At 35.9% G+C, this 25,025-nt stretch overlaps 1 protein-coding gene across 1 annotated transcript in view; it reads left to right on the top strand.

Moving 5' to 3' along the window:
• Positions 1-23,831, top strand: part of LOC121410074 (low-density lipoprotein receptor-related protein 1B-like) — a 146,051-nt gene extending 122,220 nt beyond the window's left edge. Inside the window, exons 26-30 of the mRNA XM_041601932.1 lie at positions 2,238-2,392; positions 3,303-3,450; positions 4,179-5,309; positions 19,102-19,254; positions 20,270-23,831. Coding sequence (XP_041457866.1) covers positions 2,238-2,392; positions 3,303-3,450; positions 4,179-5,309; positions 19,102-19,254; positions 20,270-20,286 — 1,604 coding nt within the window. The 3' untranslated portion in view covers positions 20,287-23,831. The remainder of the gene's footprint in view (positions 1-2,237; positions 2,393-3,302; positions 3,451-4,178; positions 5,310-19,101; positions 19,255-20,269) is intronic.
• Positions 23,832-25,025: the final 1,194 nt, after the last annotated feature.

Below are 25,025 nucleotides of genomic sequence, written 5' to 3' on the forward strand. Positions count from 1 at the left end.
ATTTTGTTTTATATTTTAATATTTTATTATATCATAAGATCATAATCAAGGTAAAAAAGACAATATTTACAACTTATTAAAACAGATCAGAGTTATTGTAACAAAAGGCAATAAAAACAAAAAATAAAGTTTAACAAACAAAACAATAAACATATAGGATATTTTGGTTATGTATTTTTTATTTATTCAATATTTTCACATTGTATGTATATATATAAATATATATATATATATATGTACATATACAATACATTTGTGCATATGATATATGTAAATTAAACTTAGTCTCTACATTTTCATACTTTTTATTAAACACTTACAATGAGCCTAAACTTGTTAATGTATAATGGTTAATGTATAAAGAATTTCATAGTGTTAAATTCTTTTAAAATTCTGTTACGCTTAAATTTTTTTAGTGTCTCTCTTTCTATGATTATCCCCCATTTTCTAAAATTTACTGTGGATACTATATTGTGCTCTTTGCAGGTTTTGGCTTTCGTATCTATGAAAAATGAAGAGAAAAGGGAGGGGCAAGAAGGAACATGCCCCGAGCGCCATTTTCAGGGGGGAGGGGCGCGCAAAAAGCGAAAGGGTTGCAAATAAATAAAAGGAAAAAAAAAAATGAAGAGAAATGGCAAAGGAATATAGGCGCAGAAAAATGGGTGCCCGGTAAAAATGGCAGAGGTAAAAATGGCAAAGGTAAACATGGCAGAGGTAAAAATGGCAGAGGTAAAAGGCAGAGGTAAAGTTGGCAAAGGTAATTTTACCTTTTTTTACCTTTGTCATTTTTACCTCTGCCATTTTTTATCTTTGCCATTTTTTACCTTTGCCATTTTTACCTCTGCCATTTTTACACCGAGCCGAAAAATGAATGCCACTGAACGTGACTAATACCCCTCCTATGCTATTAGGCCTAGTGACCTACCATGGTAATGTAGTTTCCAACACATTTAGTATTGAATCTTGTACAGTTGTATATCTTCGTCCGGGAATGAAATATATTTGCCATCTTCTGATTAGTAATATACTTATTCTCTTCAAGAATTCCAACAAACCTTCCTAAAATATCATGACTTCATTTCAGCTGCTGGTTTGCATTTCGATATGTTACTTTTCATTACTTCTAACACAGAGTTTTTTTTTTGGTTTAACTGGCAAAGCTTTTCATCGCCTGATGATTTGATAAGGGAGATACGAATCCCCTGCATTTATTTTTATAAACAATCCGCATTAAAATGCCCCTTTGAAGTTGAGAATAAATATACATCTAACAAAATCAACTCGCGTTTCGCGCTCGCATTACGCCAATTGGATATATATCCTTTCCATGAATTCTTAAAAATATTTTCTTAAATTCTTAAATTAATTTTCTTCTTTCATGTAAGTATATCAAGTATTTTAGCTCACCTCTCGTGATTGGATTAATTACTTGATTAATACTCATCGTCGGATTACTTCTCCCCAAAATGCATTAATGCCAGTTCTAAATATCAGTAAGTTTCAGCTCGCGCACGCATTTATTGTTTAGATATACATCATGCTCATGATTGAAAAATTATTATAAAAATTTAGTCTTAAGATCTTAATACTGACAAAAAATAGGCTCGCGCAATACCTGCATTAGGTAGAACAATCTAACATGATACCTATCCTCTATATAATTGTTTTAATGTTCCTTTTCATGTTCGAATATCAATAATTTTCAGCTCGCGCTTCGTAATCGCATTCATTGTTTAGTTAGATACACATTATGTTCTTATTGCAAAAAAATATTGATTTTTATATTTGCAATAGCAGTGATATTATGATTTATATAGACCTTTAGTATGTTTTACTAAATACACCCTTTGAAAGGGGCGTGATTTTAGCACTTTCTCCGGGCACCGTTTGTCCTAGATACGCCACTGGTTCCATGTTTGTAGTTTTGATGCATGGAAACAATAACTATTTCACTAATTTTGTAGAAGGGACCGGTTTTTTTATTGAAATATGAAAATGCTCTAAGAACTATTTTTAAAAATGCAAAGATAAAAAAATGCTCTAAGAAAGGGTGACTCATGCAAACTATCCACAAGATGGGGCAAAACTGTTTTAAAATAGAGGAATGTACTTAATCATTATTGGCCCTAGTATATATGTACTAGATTACATTTTAGCCAAGGTAAATAAAAATTGGCTTTAAAGTATGACAAAACTGATATTTAAAATAATCAATTTGTTCCTTTATCTTTTACCAGCTTTCAACCCTCATCGTCACTTCAGTGTTTTCCCTATTGATGCGTATAAAAACATCAATGATGAACACATATTTCACTGCTCTCCAAGAGAAAATACGTCTAGTGTAGTGTGGGAAAAAGATGGTCAACTATTGCAACAAGGAAACTTCTATATCGTGAGTAAATATGGTAACGAACAGTAAAAAAGAAATGGAAAGACTACACGAGCTACGTCATACATGTCATATGTATCTATAATAGGTAGATCAAGTTTACAACATTGGACACTGCACCAAATTTACATAACTCAATAAAATTGTGGGTTACATTAATCACATAACTCGTCCAACAGTGCTGATACTTTCACCAGAGACATTTTGAGCACGATTTTGAATAAAGAACGAGTTGTGTATGTCAATATCGCTTGGTGATTTCCGTGTAACATTACAATCTCATAATTTTATTTTTGCACATGCGGAATTATTTGGGGGGGGGGGCAAAATGATAATATGGTTGCCCCAATATTTTCATTGGTGGGACGACCCCCCCCCCAGGATTGACGCCCCTGACCCTGTACACGGCGGAAAGTTCAATCGTTTTAAAAGTTTTATGCAGCTCAAAACTTTTTGCGCGGTCGAAATCACAGTGGACGACGGATGCTCGAAGAATAGAGCGTATAAAACACGTATGCAATGGGTACACAACGCGGGATGCATTAGCAATGCATTTCTGCACGTTGGTTAGGGTACAATATTGTATAAATGAGCTTCCAAAGAGTTAACGAGTTGATATAAGACTAACAGGGGCCAAGGCGAGGGCATTTTACCACACTTTTTGTGGAGGGGGGGGGGCAAATTGTAATTATTCTGTTGATGTTATGAATGTAGATAATAATGTAGAGCACTGTGGAAGGTCAGTCATTTTTACGAATATTTTAATTGTACATATTGTGTGAGTTGAAAAACATGTACTTGAACAGGTTACTCTGGATGAAGATTTGCAATAAATGAATAAATGAATAAATAAAATAGATAAATAAGTAAGATATTAAATGACAGACGTTGTATATTGTTTTGTTTGTAACAGCAACAAGGGAACCTGAATTTGATCAATATAGATGAAGGAGATAGAGGGAAGTATACTTGCGTTGTTCGTGATGAGCGTGGACGGACTCAGGGTCGCGTAGATGCCTGGCTTCATTTGATTAATCCACCTGAAATTGACATTTCTCAAGGTAAGACGATAATAATAAATTTCATCTTCTTATGCTTATACAACTACCATGTCTACCACCAGTGGTGTACTGTGAGTCACGGCTTGGGGGCACTGGCAAAAAACATGAATATAAATTATGATAATCTCATAAGCCTTATTTAGATAGTTTTCACTCTTTTAGTTCTTTTTTCGTTCATGTATTTTATCCTAAATTTAAACATTCTAGACAATGTTTGTAATCCTAAACGAGATATGTATTCATCTAAATAATTACTGCGATCGTGAAGCGCAAGCAGAAATTTTAAATATACGTTTTCATCTGACCAAAAAAGGATTACTTTAACAGCTGCTTGCGGAGGGGAACCCCATTTTAACACTCAAATTTTCTTTCCAAGGCTTAGCATTTTTGCCTTATTGAGAAAAAGAACAAAGAAATCCGCTCAAAGCATAGCATTTTCTTCTCATGGAGAAAGAAGAAGAAAGAAATCCGCTCCGAAGCTTCGCATATTTTTCGCAAAAAATGTCAACCCCCCACCCCGTCTTATCCGGGTTAAACCAATTGAAACTTGTTGGTTCTGGGTTTGTCGTTGTCATGCTTATGAATATGATCACTTTCTTTAATAATGATATATGAAATTTGTATTGCGCAGCTTCCATCTTGGGCATCTTGATTAGATGCTCAAGGCACTCCAGAGCAGAACAACAAGAGCAAAAGTTATTTACATAAATTTACTTACTTATTTTCAGTTTGTGGCAAGATTACCTTCTGGCAGGAAGCACAGACTACTCCGTCTCCACGAGTAAATGTTCGCACCGAACCAATGGACACAATGAACGAAGAGAGCCTCGGTTGGAGCAGTGACACCGTCCAAATAAACCAAGCCCGTGTGGTAGGGGGGACAGAATCAAAGTATGGTTCGGCACCCTACATGGTACGAATCGAGAAAAAAACTTTTAATAATGGGTTGGAGCCAGAGTGGACTTCCATCTGTGGTGGTACTATCCTTGACCAGAGGTGGGTATTAACTGCCGCGCACTGCATGTTCGATAAGCATGGAAACATAGTTCGGAAGGAAGACTTGAGGATAATTTTCGGAGACTATGACACAGAACTACCAGACAAGTTTCAACAGACCCACTATCCAGCTGAAATTATTAGGCACGAGGATTATGACCACACGAAAAATGATGACAACCTGAGAAATCATGACAATGATATCGCTTTGATGCGTATAGATCCACCACTATGGAGCTTCAATTCGTACATTCGCCCAATTTGCCTTGCACCTGGTGCTCTGGCCAATCGTCTCTTGGCCATGTTGGAAGAGTCTGTTAATAGACTCGGACGCGTTAACGGATGGGGTCAAATAGCGGAGAAGGCCGGTAGCAGTCGGTTTATGAAAGAGGTAGAATTACCATTTGTTGATCGACAAGATTGTCGACGAAGTCTAGTCAAACAAGATGGATCAGAGGAAGGAATATTTACAGATAACATGTTTTGTGCGGGTTATTACTTAACTCTACGAGACTCCTGTCACGGCGACAGTGGAGGTCCGTTTGCCTTTCGTCATGATGATGGTCGGTGGTATCAGTTAGGGATTGTGAGCTGGGGTATCGGATGTGCTAGAGAGGGAGAATACGGATTCTATACACAAATTTCGAGATATCTCCACTGGCTTCGTTCTAAAAATGTGACAGTTGCATATTCTAAAAACGTCGAGCAACAGTTCAACGAGAGTATTCGTGGAGCAGCAGAACTTGCCTTTACAGTGAAATCACCCAGCAACTTGAACGTAGAAGCAGGTACCGAGGTCAACCTGGAGTGTACACCTAACAGAGAAGATGCATCACTCCAGTGGTTCGTCGGAGACTTTCCAGGTAACCATATAGTATTTCATATTATACAGAATGTATTCAGCGCCTCCATGCATGTGTTGCATTGTGTGTTGTTCAACGTTTCGATCCCCATAAGTATATTAGAATAGACGTTCAGATTACGATGGTCAATGCATGACTCAGTCAGAACATGATGTTTAGTCAAACTTACACATAGCGACCTATTGTGTCTAGCATACAATCGTGCCACACTATGTAGTTTCATAATCATATCTGTACGCTCGGGCTTGCTAAGAACAGCTACCTGCCGGGAAACAAAAATAGAGGTTAAAATGACAAGGGGGAAGCGCTGGACTAGGCCCGTTTGCATAAATATATCATATGCCTGCCATTTTACCTTAATTTGTAATTGTTATCCCAGTCGTGTCAGCATTTTTTTTGCGTCTGCCAATTACTCCTCTGAAATTCTTACCTTTTCCATTCTGCCGCTAGTCAAGGTGATTGGTGAAAAAAATGTTATGAAAATGGTTCAAGTATAAACACTGGCACAAAGTTATAGCAAGTTATTCTTAACACTTTTATCAGAATAGTCAGGTCCAGATTTGAGAAAAGTAGACTGCCTTAGGCAAATCGTGTTAATGCTGAAGTGAGAAGTGCTTTAACATATTTTGAGGGCGCCGAGTCAAAATTTGTTGTTTGCCAACCTTGATTTTGATGTTAAAATCCTCAAATTGGCAAAAACAAAATGGCCACCATTCTACACCCATTTTTGTCTCACCTGCGAAGCAAAGTGAGACTATAGGCGCCGCTTTTCCGACGGCGACGGCGGCGGCGGCGGCGGCGGCGTCAACATCAAATCTTAACCTGAGGTTAAGTTTTTGAAATGACGTCATAACTTAGAAAGTATATGGACCTAGTTAATAAAACTTGGCCATAAGGTTAATCAAGTATTACTGAACATCCTATCAGAGTTTCATGTCACATGACCAAGGTCAAAGGTCATTTAGGGTCAATGAACTTAGACCATGTTGGAGGAATCGACATCGAAATCTTAACCTGAGGTTAAGTTTTTGAAATGTCATCATAACTTAGAAAATATATGGACCTAGTTCATGAAACTTGGACATTAGGTTAATCAAGTATCACTGAACATCCTACATGAGTTTCACGTCACATGACCAAGGTCAAAGGTCATTTAGGGTCAATGAACTTTGGCCGAATTGGGGATATCTGTTGAATTCCCATCATAACTTTGAAAGTTTATGGATCTGATTCATGAAACTTGGACACAATAGTAATCAAGCATCACTGAAAATTTTGTGCAAATTTCAGGTGTCATGATTAAGGTCATAGGTCATTTAGGGTTAATGAACTTTTGCCGAATCGGGGGTATCTGTTGAATTACCATCATAACTTTGAAAGTTTATTGGTCTAGTTCATTAAACTTGGACATTAGAGTAATCAAGTATCACTGAACATCCTGTGCGCGTTTCAGGTCACATGACCAAGGTCAAAGGTCAATGAACTTTGGCCGAATTGGGTGTATCTGTTGAATTACCATCATAACTTTGAAAGTTTATGGATCTGATTCATGAAACTTGTACATAAGAGTAATCAAGTATCACTGAACATCCTGTTCGAGTTTCAGGTCACATGATCAAGGTCAAAGGTCATGTAAGGTCAATGAACTTTGGCCATGTTGGGGTTTTTTGTTGAATAACCATCATATCTCTGTAAGTTTATTGGTCTAGTTCATAAAAAGTGGACATAAGAGTAAACATGTATCACTGAACATCTTGTGCGAGTTAGAGTAGTATTCAAAGTCAGCACTGCTGCTATATTGAACCGCGTGATGCAGGTGAGACGGCCAGAGGCATTCCACTTGTTACTCTATTCTGACCCCCAAAACTTGTAACAAAAATGTTTGTCATCGGTTTTTGGTACTATTTGATCTAAAAAATAACATACTAAAAATCCACCAAAATCCGTATCTGGGAAAGTGGTTATTTTCAAGATGGCGTCTAAGATTGCCGCCATTAATTGAAAATCAAAATAACCGGCACTTTATCTACCTTAGACACCTTTTCCGGTGCATATGAGTATTCAATGGTGGAAGGCGAAAAGGGAAAGAGTGAACAAAAGCACCCCAGGGTACCTGAAAATCCAAGATTGCGTAAAAATGGCTGCCATGGCCTAATAATTCATAGTTCATCTTTTACGCATTTCAGTGTGTTTGATTTGGGTTGTATTAATTGGTGATTTCAGGCAAGGGTCAAGAAGTAAACCGGGACAAGTTACAAGGACAGTCAACCGTCCACTATGTCCAAAAATCCAAGATGGCTTTCAAAATTGGAGTCTAAAATAGCTGTTTTTATCTAAAAAAAAAACCCAAACCCGACATAGTTTGTTTAATACCTGCCTTGGGCATAATATGATGTTGGTGTCTAACCCTTGATTTAATGGGTCAAGAAATACGTTTGGACAAGTAAAAAGACAGTCTATGGTCCTCCGTGTCCAGAAATCCAGGATGGTTTGCAAAAATGGAGTATAAAATGTCTGTCGTTAATTACAAACCGACACAGTTTGTTTAATAACCGCCTGGAAAATATGATATTTTCAGTATAACGCATGGTTTAAAAGGTCAAGTATTATATTGGGACAAGTTACAAGGACAGTTAGTGGTTCCATTATGTCCAAAAATCCATAATGGCTTCCAAAAATGGAGTCTATATAGTTCTCACTGAAAAACTTGACATAGTTTGTTTAGTATCAGCCCGGGGTATATGATTGTGGTGTTTAACCCATGGTTGAAAGGGTCAAGTAATACATTAAGACTAGTTACAAGGACAGTTAGAGGTCCAGCATGTCCAAGAATCCAAAAAGGCTTCCAACAATTGGGGGTCTAAAATGGCTATTGTTACCTAAAAACTGTCATAATTTGTTTAATATCCGCCTGGGGTATATGATTATGTTGTCTAACCCTTGGTTTAAATGGTCAAGTAATACATTAGGATAAGTTACAAGGGCAATCAATGGTCCTGTATGTCTAAAAATCCAAGATGGCTTCCAATTAAGAGTCTAAAATGGCTGCTGATACTCAAAAATTGACATAATCTATTTAAAATCCATTTGGGAAATATGATGTTGGTGTCTACACTATGGTTTCAAGGGTTCAATAATACTTTTGGATTAGTTATAATGGTATGAAGCGGTCCATTTTGCCTATTATTTAAAGTTGGCTTCCAAAGTGAGTCTTAAAAGACTTCCATCAGCTAAACACAGTCATAATTAGGTGAACAAAATCTACACTACATGTATTGTGGTTTGAAGGCTTAAATATTAAATCGGAATAAATAAAAAAAGATGGTCAGTTTCCTTTTCGTCGTAAAAAGTCCAAAGCGACTTCTAAAATTGCGTGAAATGACTGCTGTCCCCTCATCATGAAACCATAGGATAGTCCTGAGCACAAAAATGACGTGTCTTGAAATACTTATCAGTGAATTATGGAAATTTTTAGGTGAAAGTGTACCTTATTTTTTAAAGTTTGTTTTTGGATGTTTACTTATTGGTGCACCACCACCTAATTATGTCACTAATACTTGTAAAGCATATTTTCATGAGTCTTAGAAACAGAGACACAAAAATAGTGGCACTAGATGGGATATGAAGTATTGTTATTTTTGGAACAATGGTGGCCAATTTGAATGTAATTTTTGTAAATTTTTTCTTCAATTTTTTGACAAAATGGACAACAGTGGTTCCCTGTAATCTGTCTTCACCTATATCATATGACCCTTGAAATCATGAGAAAGGCACAAAAATGTTCTTACATTGTAGGTGGATAGTATATGAACTTTGCAGCCAGATTTTTAAGAAATAGCAACTACTTTTAAAGTCATCATTATTATTTTTTTTTTGGGGGGGGGGCAAAACTGCACCACTGATAAACCTTGAAGTTTTTCCAATGTAATTTTTCCCTTTGGAATCATGATTTTTTATATGTTTTATTTTATTCTCGGTAGACCCCAAAATTATTTCTATCAGGTGGATATTATATGAATTTGGACCATTTCAAAGTTACAACGTCCTTTATAGACGCCATTTTGGAAGGTAATCTTTGATTCTCTGACACACTCACTGACTATCTTGTAAACGGGGATGTCCTGATTCATTATCTGCTTTGAAAACTTTTTGATGATTTTGATTTTGAGGATTTACTTTATTTTTGGAGGTGATGGTACAACGACTGCCGTTGTGGACGCTATGTTGGATTTCATGGTAACCTTTACAACGTTTTGTAACTATAACCTGTGTCAATAGACTTTGTTTAATCCTAACATGCCTAAGTTTCATGAAATAGACATCTAAACCCTAAAAGTTATGAAATTTCAAAAACTTAACCTCGGTTAAGATTTGATGTTGACTTCACCGCCGCCGTCGGAAAAGCGACGGCCATGTCTTGCTTCTGCTATGCAGGCGAGGAAAAAATGGCGGACACGTTAAAGATATCCAATGTGAATATGCCAGCATCGCCCCCAAATTATCAAACATTTTGCCTTATTATTTATCAAATCAGCAGCTGTGAATCATGGCAGCCATCTTGGAATTTAAGATGGCTGACGAATCAATCAGACACATTATGTTTGCAACCCTGGGTATCAAAAATAACGCATAGATCCCAATTTTTTAAATATAATCACCCATAAAATCGTTTAATATGGGAAACTGCATTAAAAATGCCGCCATTTTGTTTTTTGCCGATTTGCATGAGGATGAAAACGTCGGAATCAAGTTTGGCAAACAGCATTTTTGGGTTCAGCACCCCTGAATTACCTTAAAACAATTGATAAATAAGCATTAACACAAAATGCCTAAAGCACTTTTTCTAAGCACATTTTTTAAAATCTGGACCTGACTAGGAGGTGCCAATGTGAGTTTACCAAATGTAGCAACAGTTTCTAGGTTACATAACCTTGGTAACTGAGCTTTATCGGGCTTGAGTAACATTTTTTACGAGCGATATGTCACATAAATTTTAATATAAAGCATGTATCCTTGCATCACAACAGTTTTAAGCTATTTATTCAAAGCAACGATTGCTATAGATTCCATATCATTGCTATAGTAATAATTGTTATACAATGCACTGTATAACTTGTTCAAAATTTCCGCACGAATTTGAATAATCGCAGCTGTTAGTTCAGAAGATGTACGAACCCAAACACGAAGGGTAAATATAATTTACTATCAGTTACCGTTGAAAAGGATTTCTTTTAAAAAATGTCATTCGCCAGGCATCGCAAGGAATATTTCAGGCAATTTGGTTAGGTGTGAGGGGGTCTTAACACACTCTGCCTTGGTTTACCTACTCCTTAATACATAGCCTGCAATGAAAATCATATTTGCTCTCCCGGGAGCTCTCCATGCCCATGATGTCGTTCCCGCCGGCGTGCGACCCATTGCCACGTGCAAGCGACTTGGAAGTTCCGTCTCTAGGTGTTTTGACTTGGATCAAACCTGCGCAGCTCCGTCTATGATGATCGACGTGAAAGGTGATTTTGACCATTCATTTAGGTTACCAGGCGTGTTGGCCTGGATCTTGCAGAAGTTGAATTGGACCTGTCCGTTCTGTTTCCAGGTGTTTTGACATGGATGAATCTCCAGGATTTATCATGACGTGAACGATCTCGGAAGATGATTTGCACTGTCCGGTTCTATTTATAGGCGTGTTGTGGATCTTGCAGCTCAGAGATCTATCATGACTTGAAAAGTCTTGCAGAAGTTGATTTTGGCCTGTCATTTCCGATTGCAGGTGTTTTTGGCTGGGATCCAGCAGCTTAAGATCAATCATGACTTGAAAGATCTTGCAGGACTATTAGCAGCTGACTTTGTCACTTACGTATGTGAAGCACTTGTGATATCTGGTTGACTGTAAGTGATCCATATTCGGCCACAGAACAGTGTAAAATGCTTCTTCCTTCCATATGTCTACAATACTTCTTTGCATGTCCAACTCAGATGGACACGCTTCTGCTGATGACACCATCCCCTTATATAATTTCTTTATGGCGAGAAATGCCTCTTACACTTTGAAGAAGATAATGCCTGTAACTTTCTCGATGTATTCCTCTGTTGCATCTAATATCCTTTGTCGCGCATAAAAATGCTTCATCGTGGTTTTGCTTTCCCCTATGTATTTAGACAGTCTTAACCTTGATTTTGGACTAAATACATTGATATGCCCAACCTTGAGAAGACATGTGCGACAAATGAAATATTCGATTCATGTGCTAAAATTGAACCCAAAGTCCCAAGCTATTGGAAACTGTCCAGTTGTACATTACGTAAATAATTCATATTTCGTCATTATCTAGAAACTCTTCTTAATCTTAGGTAAACTTGGGATTAGAATAATTTATTTTTGAAAAAAAAACGATGCTTAAATATAATGTGCGAGAATGGTGAAAGAATTCATCTCAAGCAGGTAGGAAGCTATACCAACGCCATTACATTGCTTAACATTTTCAAACCATACCTTTTGATGACCTGGTATATACATCATTTACTATCTTGCAGTCTACCCCTAAATCATCTTGATTTTTAGGATGCGGCGTTAATAGCGATGTGTCAGTTACTTATATAACCATTTCTCTCAAAAGATTCAGTTATACAATCACCAAATGTACAGCTTCATTACTTAGTGAATAGTCAATGACGCTTTCAAGATGTTGTATTCAACAATTATTACCTATAGTTGCAACTGTTTCTATATATATACATGTAATGTTTCTTGACTGGGATTGTAAAAGTGAGACTTAAAATAAAAATAAAGTTATTAAAATGTAGGTAACAGCCTCAAAATGGTGGTGGCTAAGATAAACATGTTACCTAGCAAGGAGAGATCAGGTTGGCACTCCCTGCTAAAATGTTCAACACTATTTACTCTACCTGTCAGCCAAATTTCATGCTTGTACCATAATTCTAAACAATTCTTGCTGTTTTTTGCACCGGTCATCTAGACTAAATTTTTACACCAAACCGTTTTTATCGATTTTAAAGGGATATACCCCCCCCCCTTTATCACGTTTATTTTTTTGTATGTCACTAGGTGAAATTACATCTATTCAAATCGAGTGTTTTTCTAAAAGCAAACCTATAAGGAAATAATAAATCGACTTGAAGTTAAGTGTGTAAGATAGCCATTGCTGCAACTTGTTTTATTACAAGGGTTACAAATAAATTTAAGAACATATATATTATTTGTACATGTATATTTGTACATGACATAATGCAAATTAATCTGGGGACATGACATCATCAGCCCACCTATTGAATTGTTAATGACGGCGTCCCTGGGAGGCGTAAGCGTACTGAATCACTTTGCTGCAATTCTCTCGTTCCCAATATAAGTAATACGGGGTGGGGGATTATAAGGTGACCATTAAATCGGGGTTTCCCCTTGACATCTACAAACAATGCACTATGTTCTTGATATGCTAATGTTCTTGATATGCTAAGGTGGGGACTCTCCTCTGTACACGGCCTCCTCCTATCCATGGGATATTTGTTGTCATCGTATTTATAAATAACCTATAAAACAGTTAATTACCATGATCCTCATTCTAGTGCGATTCTAATATTTGAATAAGTAAATTGAAATTAACACCATGAACACTATTAAATTTCGTCTGACTCGACAGGACATGTTAATATGCCTTCTTCGAAAATATCTTCCATGTAGTTAGAATGCGTTGTCCCTGTTAGCTACGACGGCTCGTAGCAGCGAAAGCGTGCCGCTTTGCCCTGTTTTGGTCACTGTTGGTCCAGTAAATTCACCAAGGGCCGAAAACTGTTGTAAAGGAACCTTCCAGGAAGCAAAAAAATACAGGTTTTTGTCTCACCTGCGAAGCAAAGTGAGACTATAGGCGCCGCTTTTCCGACGGCGGCGGCGGCGGCGTCAACATCAAATCTTAACCTGAGGTTAAGTTTTTGAAATGACGCCATAACTTAGAAAGTATATAGACCTACTTAATAAAACTTGGCCATAAGATTAATCAAGTATTACTGAACATCCTATCAGAGTTTCATGTCACATGACCAAGTTCAAAGGTCATTTAGGGTCAATGAACTTAGACCATGTTGGAGGAATCAACATCAAAATCTTAACCTGAGGTTAAGTTTTTGAAATATCATCATAACTTAGAAAATATATGGACCTAGTTCATGAAACTTGGACATAAGGGTAAGCAAGTATCACTGAACATCCTGCATGAGTTTCACGTCACATGACCAAGGTCAAAGGTCATTTAGGGTCAATGAACTTTGGCCTAATTGGGGATATCTGTTGAATTCCCATCATAACTTTGAAAGTTTATGGATCTGATTCATGAAACTTGGACATAATAGTAATCAAGCATCACTGAAAATTTTGTGCAAGTTTCAGGTCTTATGATTAAGGTCAAAGGTCATTTAGGGTCAATGAACTTTGGCCGAATCGGTTGAATTACCATCATAACTTCGAAAGTTTATTGGTCTAGTTCATTAAACTTGGACATTAGAGTAATCAAGTATCACCGAACATCCTGAGCGCGTTTCAGGTCACATGACTAAGGTCAAAGGTCAATGAACTTTGGCCTAATTGGGTGTATCTGTTGAATTACCATCATAACTTTGAAAGTTTATGGATCTGATTACATAAGAGTAATCAAGTATCACTGAACATCCTGTTCGAGTTTCAGGTCACATGATCAAGGTCAAAGGTCATGTAAGGTCAATGAACTTTGGCCATGTTGGGGTTTTTTGTTGAATAATAATCAAATTTCTGTAAGTTTATAGGTCTAGTTCATAAAAAGTGGACATAAGAGTAACCATGTATCACTGAACATCTTGTGCGAGTTAGAGTAGTATTCAAAGTCAGCACTGCTGCTATATTGAACCGCGTGATGCAGGTGAGATGGCCAGAGGCATTCCACTTGTTTATAAATAAAAATCTAATTCTATGACAAATGTTGACATGATATTCAGACAAAATATAACTTCACCACTTTTTCCATTCATTTCCTGTATTTTTCTTGGTCGTCGGTGATATTTGCTTGGGGTCGAAAGCACACCAGGTTCACCCTCTCATCTGTGTGCTAGTGGTCAAGTTTATGCATGATAGGAATCTATGGTCCAATAGGCATTTTGACCATTTACCAGTTGGTCTAATCCTTCTAAGTGTTAATTGGGCAAATTTAATGAAAATAAAACAGATGTAAGACCAACATGTATGAGACGAAATGGTCATTGACGAACTGGTGATTAGAGGAAGTGATGATTGGACCAAATGGTTGGTAGGCGAATAGTCAGGCAGCATAATGTCATGATTTACCGGCTACTTCGACAAATTGGCTAAGTCTGATTTTTCACTTTTATGTGATTGGTGACATCACAAGGATCAACTTTCAACTTGGTGACAAATTTCTAATGGTCATCTTGACCATGTGAGGGGTCAAAATGGGGTCAATAGAGGTCAATTATTGGAATTGCCCCGATTGTGTCGAGTTATACATCGAATTATTTGTCTGGTTATACTGAGCAAAAAGTGTGCACAATCATATACTCTTGACCTCCCGTAAAAAAGTTATGACCGGAAATAGCAAAAGGTCAACGAACTGTCGTTGCATTGTATATATGGCAAATTACACTGAAGGGGCCCATTGCATAAAACTTTTTACCTGAGAAAACTCAGGTTGTTTTTACCGGAGTTTTTGCCCTGCGTTAAAGTCAATGGCAGAAATCAGACTAACCTTAGTTTTCAGTTTTTACCAGAGTTTTCTCAGGTAAAAAGTTTTATGCAACAGGCTCAAGGTGTTAAGAAAGCTATTTTCCGGGGGGTTCTTTCTTTTCTTTTTTATGTTTGTACTTTTTTTATTTTCGATTTTAATAAGTTCACCTTCAGAGATCCTTATCCAGAAAATATTAGGGTCAAGACAAGGTCAGGGAAAGGTCAAAAGGCTAACATGTAGCTAAAATACACTGAAAGCGACTAGAATCGTAGAAGTCTCATTTGTATGGGTTCATTATTTTGAAAAGCCTGTATCTATAACATTAAACAAAATAGATTAACAGAGATAGACGTCGAATGCGTTTAGCGTGGTATCATGGTATTGCAGGAATACCGTGAAACAACTTGACAAACCCTTATGCCCTTAAAATCTTATCATCTTCATGATGTAATAAGTGCAACCAGCTCTTTCCGAGTTTCTTTTTTTAAGGAAATCAATTTTTGAGTTCAATTCATTTTCAATTTACTAGTCTTTGATATGTAAAGAAACATTTCCTTCATTGCTTTGTCAGAATATTTCAATCAACAGAAATTATTGTATTGTAGTAGGGTATAAGTATAATACTATGTTAACAGAATAGATATCGATTGACCAGTGCCCAAGCTCCTAAGAAAGATGCATAACATTTTATTTGGATTAACCTAAGAATAATATTATGTGGTTTGGATTGAGGATGATATTATAAGTTGGACTCCAATTGCTCCTTAATTAATTCAAAATGTGTGACGGTTATATTATTTCTGACAAAGAGGCAACATCATGCAGGCATGCATATTGTAGAAGTGTATGTCAATTATGCTGATGTCATATATTTTGACCATTACTCGATCTCTGGAGCCAAGAAGGGCTACACAATTCTGGTGTTGTGCTGTTCTGAGCTAATCATCGGGGCCGCTTTTGCATATTGTAAAGAGAAATTTATAGATTTCGTGCATACTTTTGGTCAATTATTATGTATCTTTTAGTAAAAAAAAATTGCAAGTTTTCCCAATTTCTGGGGGCCGCTGCTACCTCCGCCCGCTGCGGCATGGCCGTGGTTTACTTCAATGAAATTTGATGTGATTATTCTTTCTGGCAACATCCAGATAGTTCACAAAGTAGGAGAAAAAAAACGACAAAAGAACAATCAGCATCTATGCATATCATTATCGTGAGAACAGGTATTAAGTTTAGATTCACGTTGTAAGCTCTGGAAAAAAAAAACTTGATAAACACTTGATAAAATAGTAGGCCTAAAAGCCGTGTTAATGACAGCACTATCAGAAATATTGTGCAGTCCCTTTTGGTTCCAGAAATGGTCAGAATATATCACATCAGCATAATGGACACTAACGACTACAATGAGCATGCCTGAAAATGTTGCCTCTTTGTTAGAAATAATATAACCGTCACTCGTTCCAATTAATCAAGGAACAATAAAATTATTGGAGCCCAACTTATCATATCATCCTCAATCCTAACCTCATTATCTTATTCGTAAGTTAAGTCAAATAAGATGTTGGGCATCTTTCTTTGTAGTTTGGAGCACTGATCAATCGATGTGTTTATTAGCATAGTATTACACATATACCCCAGTACATTACAATATTTTCTGTTGATTAAAATATTCTGTACAAAGCAAATGGATGAAAAGTTTCTTTACATATCAAAGACCGGTAAATTGGAATTGAAAAGAACTTGAATTGAGTTCCTAAATCAAGCAACTAGGAAAGAGCTGGTTGCACTTATAACGTCATGAAGAATACGATTTTTATAGGTTTTGTCAAGTCGTTTTAAGGTATTCCTGCAATAAACCATGATACCACACTCAAACTATTCGACGTCTATCACTGGTTATCTATTTTGTTCCTAAATGGGCACATTTTACCTCCTTTTTATCTATTGGATAATGTCTGAATCGTTAGAGGGTATTCATTTGTCTCGCAATCTACTATGGTCAACAAGGAAATTCGTGATCACTCTCGCAAAAAGTGTTCACTGGCTTTCTAGGAAATTCGTGATAATGTCTTCTTAGAGACTTTTCAAAATGAAGAACCTACTTCTAAATTCAAACCGCTTTTATAGTGTATTTTGGCTACCAATGAAAGTTTGTTGACCTCTTGACCTTTCCCTGACCTTGTCCTGACCCTTAATATCTTATGGATAACGACTTCTGAAGATGAACTTATTAAAACAAAAAATAAAAAAGTACACACATGCAAAACAGAAAAAACGAAAATATTAGCTTTTTATCACCTTCAGTGTAATTTGCCATATAATATACAATGTAACGAAAGTTCGTTTACCTCTTGACATTTCCGGGCATAACTTTTTAATGGGAGGTCAAGAGTATATGATTGTGTACACTTTTTTGTTCAGTATAGCCAGACAAACAATTTGATATATGACTCAACACAATCCAGGCAATTCCAAAAATTGACCCATATTGACCCAATTTTGACTCCTCACATGGTCAAGATGACCATTAGAAATTTGTCACCAAGTTGGAAGTTGTTCCTTATGATGTCACCAATCACATAAAAGTGAAAAATCAGACTTAGCCAATTTTTCGAAGTAGATGACATATGCAGCCTGACTAGAAGTTTTGATGAACGGAATTTCAGAAGACTAAATGAAGGTACATGTAGTTAGCTGCGAACGAATCGGCAATTTACATTAATAATTACGTTTATAGCGCATGTTACACTTTTTTCGTGTTGGATGTAAGCGTAGTCCAGTAGAACCTCAGCATGACCGTCAAGTTGGTTATATAATTTTTTTTTCCTGCATAAAGTGGTACTATATGATGTCTTCTTCAAGAATCCGAAGGGTACCACATTGGATTTTTTACGTCATGAACTACGCCCACTTGTTCACATTCTCCTCAATTATGATTTTTTTTTTACTATTTTAAATAATAAACATTATTATGCTCGGTATCAAATTTAAGGTAATGAAAAATCAAATTCAAATATGTTAAATGCATAACATTTATGCCATCATGAAGGGGTCATTTAAATGTTATTAGAGGTCTTAAAAGGTCAGCTTGGGGCATGAACAGGTAATGCAACACATGTGAAACGTCTCATGTTTTTAAACAAACATAGCGTATTATATCCATCTATATTACTGAAATTTGTAGTTTATTCAGTATGACTCTGACGGTTGTAACTTTCATAGATATCATAGTCCCATTATGGTCATGGGCGCCATCACATCGGGTTTAATATCGAGTCTAGTCGGGCAATCGCAATACCCGACGTTTCGAGTAAAGACCCCCTTTATTTCCGAAACTAAACTTTCATAAACCCCATTAAAATGAATTAGGCGGCTAATAGCAGCATAATTTGGTCGTAAAATTGGAGGAGGACAAGAGTTATCCGCATTACTCTGATGCTGCTATTATCCGCATAATAGCAGCATCGGGACAAGATTTTGAGTTTATGAACGCATTTCCAAATTATGCGGATAATTGCCATGGTGCGGTCACAAGGTCACCCTTTTCCAACACAACCGCATCGGAGGGGGCGTGTCCAGTTGTCATGGCGATTATCCCCCTTTTTCAGGACGGGCGCTCGTAAAAATAATGCGGCTTATTTTCGGAGTTTATGAACGCAATTTTTATTGAATTATCCGCATTACTCTTAGGCGGCTAATTGGAGGATAGGTTTATGAAAAGGGTATAAGGTCCAGTTTGCCCGATCCTTTGTATATTAGGCTTATGATTTTTACCAAAGATCTGTTAAAATTGACCCGAATTATATATTTGACTAATAATTTTCACGTAGCGTCGGTCTACTGGAGCAGTCTTGCGATTGCCCAACCGAATGCGATAACCCGATATTGTGATGAAAGAAGCCTTACGGTGGCAACCCAATAAGGGGGGGGGGGTGTGCTATATCCCCGATGGAGAATGTGGTGTGTGTGGACTGGGGGGGGGGGTAGCCTTTTAATATCCCCCGAAATCATGGCAATACTGTATAATCTAGACATTATGTTGCTTCTTCTGTCATACATTATACATGAAGCGAATCAGCTTGCAGAAGGGGTGCGTATCCTGCCTTCTGGGCTGGTCTTTCACTTTGATGCAATCGAGGAGATCTATGCTGGAAATTACTCGTGTGTGGCTCAAGTCAACGATGATGATGGAGAGCAAATCATCCGTGCAGACTTCCAAATAGGTTAGTGTATTATTGAAAGGGATAATTGACACGTTTAAATACCTTGCAAGTGAGTTTCGTCGTCATTTTACACGACTGTGCATGGCCGTCAAATTATATAGTTTGTGAATTACCAGTAAGTACAAACAAATTTCATGCAGAAACTGACAATTTCAAAAGTATTATGAAGAAAAGGGTATTTCAAATGGTAGTTTTAATTTTTACCCTGTTACAGAAAAGTTTGTGTTGGGTTTGTTGTGGGCGCGTGGTTGTAGTGGTTCTCTGAGACTTACAAAAACCTTTGATACTGTAAATCATAATATACTTATAAAGAAACTATAAGCGATGCCAGGGTTTATACTCTGCATGTGTGACAATGTTTGGATCGTATTTATCTAATCGTCATCAAGTTGTTACCATGCACAGGATGCACACGGTTCTTTCTGATTCACTGTCTATTAAATTCGAAGTTCCTCAAGAAAGCATTTTAGGCTCGATTTTTATGTCCAACATCAATGATATGTGTAGTTGTATTAACAAATCCAATTTTATATGCTGATGATAGTGTTTGAGTGTTAAAGTCATATATATACAAATCCAACGATAACTGATAGTAAAAACTTAGTGCAGATATACATTCGATTTTAAGAATTATAATAATCAGGAAATTAATAGAAACAATTCCGTAAAATATTTGGAAATTGATTTAATAACTGACCTGTCATAGAAGGGGATGGTAGACTCAATCGCCGAAAGGCAAACACGAACTACTATCGTGATATTTTTACTGCGCGTCTTCCCCTTAAAATGTCCAATTCGTAATTTGAAAAAAAAATACCCTCTTGTTTGTATACTAAGTGCAGGGTTGGCATAATTACCCAGTGTATGTGAAAAAATAGTTTGTTGATATTCACATTTCTAAAAGCAATAATGCAGATTTTGGTCATCAACCATTCTTGTTCATTCTGGACAAGCATTCGAAATATGAAAAATTCCTTTTCACTAATGAATCTTGGTGTATCTATTTTTTTTTCAGATGTTACTGAAGGATGATCATGATGACACAACCTGCTTTACGTCGGTGTACTGGTCTGCGGAAGAAGATATTCGTCATAATTTTTTTAATCATGAAAATCCATTATAAGTCAAGAAGCCATTATCGTCATATGCAACTATTATCTTATCTATTGTTGCAATAGCTAGACTTTTGCCTGAATTGAACATGTATAAAGAATTTCAAGTATCAGACTTTCTTTTCGTAAAAAGGCGGTAAATATTATGAAATTATACACATATTGCGCGTCCAACTGTGAGTAAATATAATGCTCTTCATGACCATAATGCCATTTGTACACCATGAAAAACTACTTCATTCACACGTTCGTTCTCTAATATTTAATAAATCAGTGTTTCTAACTTTGAAAGTGTTTTAGTTAATAATAATTCAAGCGAATTTCCTCCATTAGATTTGTCCATGAATTGTCCACAAATATGAAATATGTCCATCATAGTTCCTTTCAAATAAAATTTAATGAAATTGAATAAAATAATGACTTGCATATCAAATAAAAGCATATTTTTTCGTTCAATAGTTATATGGATAATTACATAATTTGCTAAAATGCAAATGAACAAGAATGCATGAACAAATTAACATCATTCAGATATATTGAATTGGTTTGATTGATTGATAAACGAATTTATTCATTCCAAAATTTCAAAAAGTAAAGCAAAATATAATCTAACATTATGAAATGAAATATAAACCTTCTGAAAAGCAAGCTTGTCGTTGAATACAAATCATATCTTTCTTATTGACGTTCAAAATATATATAATACACAAGTCAATGTATCTTTCTTGTAGAAATTATATGTAAATCCTTGTGAAATATATATATATTTTTTTACATATTCCCAAGTAAAAGACAAACAAGGCTGGATTATATTACAAGATATGAAGAAAAATTGAAAAGGACATACAAAACAAAACGTTACAAAAACAGGACGTGACAGAACGGTACAAGAACAAGGCATGACAAAAATTTATACAAAAACAAGACATAAGAAATAGTATACGAACAGAAAAATAATAAAAAAGACAACAACAAAACAAAGGACAAAAGACGAGTAAAAGAAAACAGACAAAAAACAAATCTGCACAGATAGAGCGAATGAAAAGAGACGGGAAAATAAATGAAATAAGGACGGGGGGGGGGGAGGGGGGTCCGGAAGAACAGAAGATCCACAAGATATCCTAAGTAGGATGAATGATTTGAGTGTTATAGTTATTGGTTAGATTTTTGTAAAGTGCTCTATTGAAGCTATGAATAGTTGGCTTATTTCGTAAAGTTTGCGGAAGTAAATTCAAAAGTCTGATGCCAGAATATATGAACAGTTTGTTAATAATGTCCTCGTTCTAGGTAAAAAAAAGTCCAACAGATCTTGTTTGTAGGGTAGTGATGAACGTTGATATTTCCTGTAAACATAGAATAAAATACGTCTGGTACATGTAGTTCATCTCTACTAAGGTTGTACATAAGATATCCAAGATTATAATGGTAAGGATCATTGATCTTAAGAATACCATGAGTTTTAAAAAGAACATTGGTATGTGCCCGATAATGAGAATGGCAAATAACGCGCAAAGCTTTCTTCTGAAGTAGTAAAAGTCTATTCAAATGAAAATCCGCACAAATCCCCCATGCAATAATACAAAAGTTCAAATGCAGGAGTATCAGCGTAGGGTAGAAGTTTAATAATATACGAGTCGGGAAGTAGAATTCAACTTTATTGATAATTCCAACATTCCGTGGAATTATTTTGCATGTGTTATCTATATGTTCTTTCCACGACAGTCTGTCGTCGATAGTTACTCCTAGAAATTTCGTATTTAATACTCTTTGAATATAAATATTATCAAAAGTAATGTTACCTGGGAGTTCATCAATGATATTGCTGAAGAGCATGTAATTTGATGGCTTTGATCCACACCGAGACTAGTTTTAATTCTTTATTGAATGTATCAAGTAAATGTTTGGGGTCCTTATGGGAAAAAAATATATTTGAGTCGTCGGCAAAAAGAATGAATGATAAAGAACTTGAAGATTTATAAAAAATTATTAACGTAGACCAAAAAAGAAGCGGACCCAAGATTGAACCTTGAGGGACTCCACATGAGACAGATTTGGGAGGGGAATTTACATTTCCTATGGAAACATACTGCTGCCTACTGCTGAGGTAGTTCCTGAACCACTCCAAGGCTATCCCTCTGATTACATTTTTTTTTAAATATAGGGCTCACTCGGGCTTTCTTAATGATGGAAGGTACAACTCCTGTAGAAAGACACAAATTAAAGATATAAGTCAAAGGTTTAATAATGTGTATCAGATTTCTTTTCAGGAGAATGTTACTTATATCGTCACATCCTGAACTCATTTTATTCTTCAGTCCAAAAATTATATCTGCTTGTTCTTTTACGTCTGTTGGTGTGAAATATACCGAATTTGGATTAGGGTCATTAAGAAAAGATGTGAAGTGTTTAGAAGAGGCAGGGATGGTGCTGGCAAGATTTTGGCCTACAGATGCAAAATAGTCATTAGAAACATTTGCCAAGGCAAGGGGATCCTTTTCCAATTCACCATCAACATTTATTTTCGCGGGCGTAGACATTTTGAAGTTACCTTGTATAAGGTTTTTTATAACTTTCCATGTATTTCAACATCGTTCTTATAGGGGTTAAATTGATTATGAAAATAATTGTTTTTTACATCTTCTTAGTATACCTATCAAAATATTTTTGTAGTCAGTGTACTTTTTTCTATTTCTGTCGCAAGGTTTTGAAATAGTTTTTTAAGTAAAGGTTGTTCTTTCTGTTTATTGAGAGCAAAATGCTAGGTGTGATCCATGGGGACCTTGGAACCTTTTTGCAATGAGAGCGTTTGAATCGCGCTACAGGAGAAGAGCTATTTATTAATGGATTCATTTTATTCATAACAGCGTCAAATGGACTTCTTCAAGTACTTCGACAGCATTAATCATGATATTTTACTTAACCAATTACATCATTATGGAGTGCGTGGGAAGTCCTTGGAGTGGTTCAGGAGCTATCTCTGAATATGAAGCAATATGTCTTTTTAAACGGGTGAAATTTTCAAATGAAAAAAAATGAATAATTGTGGAGTTCCACAGGGTAGTCTTCTCGGCCCGATTATGTTTATAGTTTATATTAATGATTTTTGTAGATCATTAGATGTTCTTTCTTTCATTCTCTTTGCAGACGACTCTAACTTATTTTTTTCACATAAAAATCCTCTTCACCTTGCTATTATATTCAACTCTGAACTAGAAAATGTCACCCAATGGATAAGAGCAAATACATTGTCAATAAATCTTCAAAAAACAAAATATAATAATAATGATAGCGGCATATTTACCCAGGGTAGCCACTTCAGTTCCGAAAACTGTTTTCCCAGCGGGTCCTGCTATTGTCTAGTTACTCTATAAATACACTTCATGTTGATATTTCTTGGATGGAACTCCCTTGGAAAATGTATCCCATATTAAGTTTCTTGGAATGGCATTCGATAATACGCTCTCATGGAAATTCCAAAAAGATAACATAATTATATAAAACTATTCCACACAACATTGGTATACTTAACAAGCGTAAATTTTGTTTACCATTATCGTCCCTGCTTACGTTATATTATTGCCTTATTTAAATTATGGAACGTTTACACAAATTACTACTATCACAAAAGAAGTCTCTTCGTATCATATGTCACACAGCATATTTGTCTCATACTGACCCATTATATTTTGAACATAAAATATTGAAGACTTATATATGTTTAATCTCGATCAGTTTATGTATAACTATAACAACAACAACAACAACAACCTCTCAAATGTACATTGTATTTAATTCAATGTTTCCAAAAAATCAATCCATTCATAACTATCCAACAAGGCGATTGGGTGAATTCAATTTACCATTTTTAAGAAATTTGCTTGCTCAGATCACATTTATATATGATGGACTGAAGTTATGGAACTCACTTCATAATGATATAACAACCGCAAAATCTTTGAACTCTTTTTAGACTAAATTCAAATTATCTATATTAAAGTCTTATAATATACTCCCATATCAAGTCTAATTCATCTTCTCTGTCAATTTATCATTATTACTCTAAAGACTATAATTAAAACATAAAATAATCATCATTTTTTTTAATGAAAAAAACATCTGACACAAGTCCTTCTCAGATGTGCTCGTTATTGAACCTCATACATTATTGTGTCTATCCTCTCCTCTATTTTCTCTTTCTCTCCTGTCCGCTTATCCGCCTTCCTAACGGTTATTTGTTTACGGTATCATTCATTTTTTTTCGTGCATTATATTCTTTCCAGGTTATTTTATATATTTTTTTCTCCTTTTATACGCATCATTGAATCCAGTTTGCTTGAGTCCACGATGGCATGTGTTCTACCTACCTTCAGCAGCACCCATCCATCTCCTACGGGCATTCTCCCTTTTTTCTTCTCTTTTTCTGGGGGGGGGTGGGGTGGTAAAGGGCGGATATATTTTAGGACGGGTTGTTTTGTGCTATATCAAACTATATATTTTGACAACTTCGTATTTATTTTGTGGGTATTATTTCTCATTTATTTTTTTCTCATTTGATTACATATATCTGTATTTGTATTTTGTTATTTGTTGTGTAATCTATTTGTTGAGGGACCCACATTGTTCAAGCATTGTTTTTTAGTTGGTCCCTCCATTTCCATC

Source organism: Lytechinus variegatus, chromosome 3, assembly GCF_018143015.1.
Source record: "Lytechinus variegatus isolate NC3 chromosome 3, Lvar_3.0, whole genome shotgun sequence".
Taxonomy (NCBI): Eukaryota; Metazoa; Echinodermata; class Echinoidea; order Temnopleuroida; family Toxopneustidae; genus Lytechinus; species Lytechinus variegatus.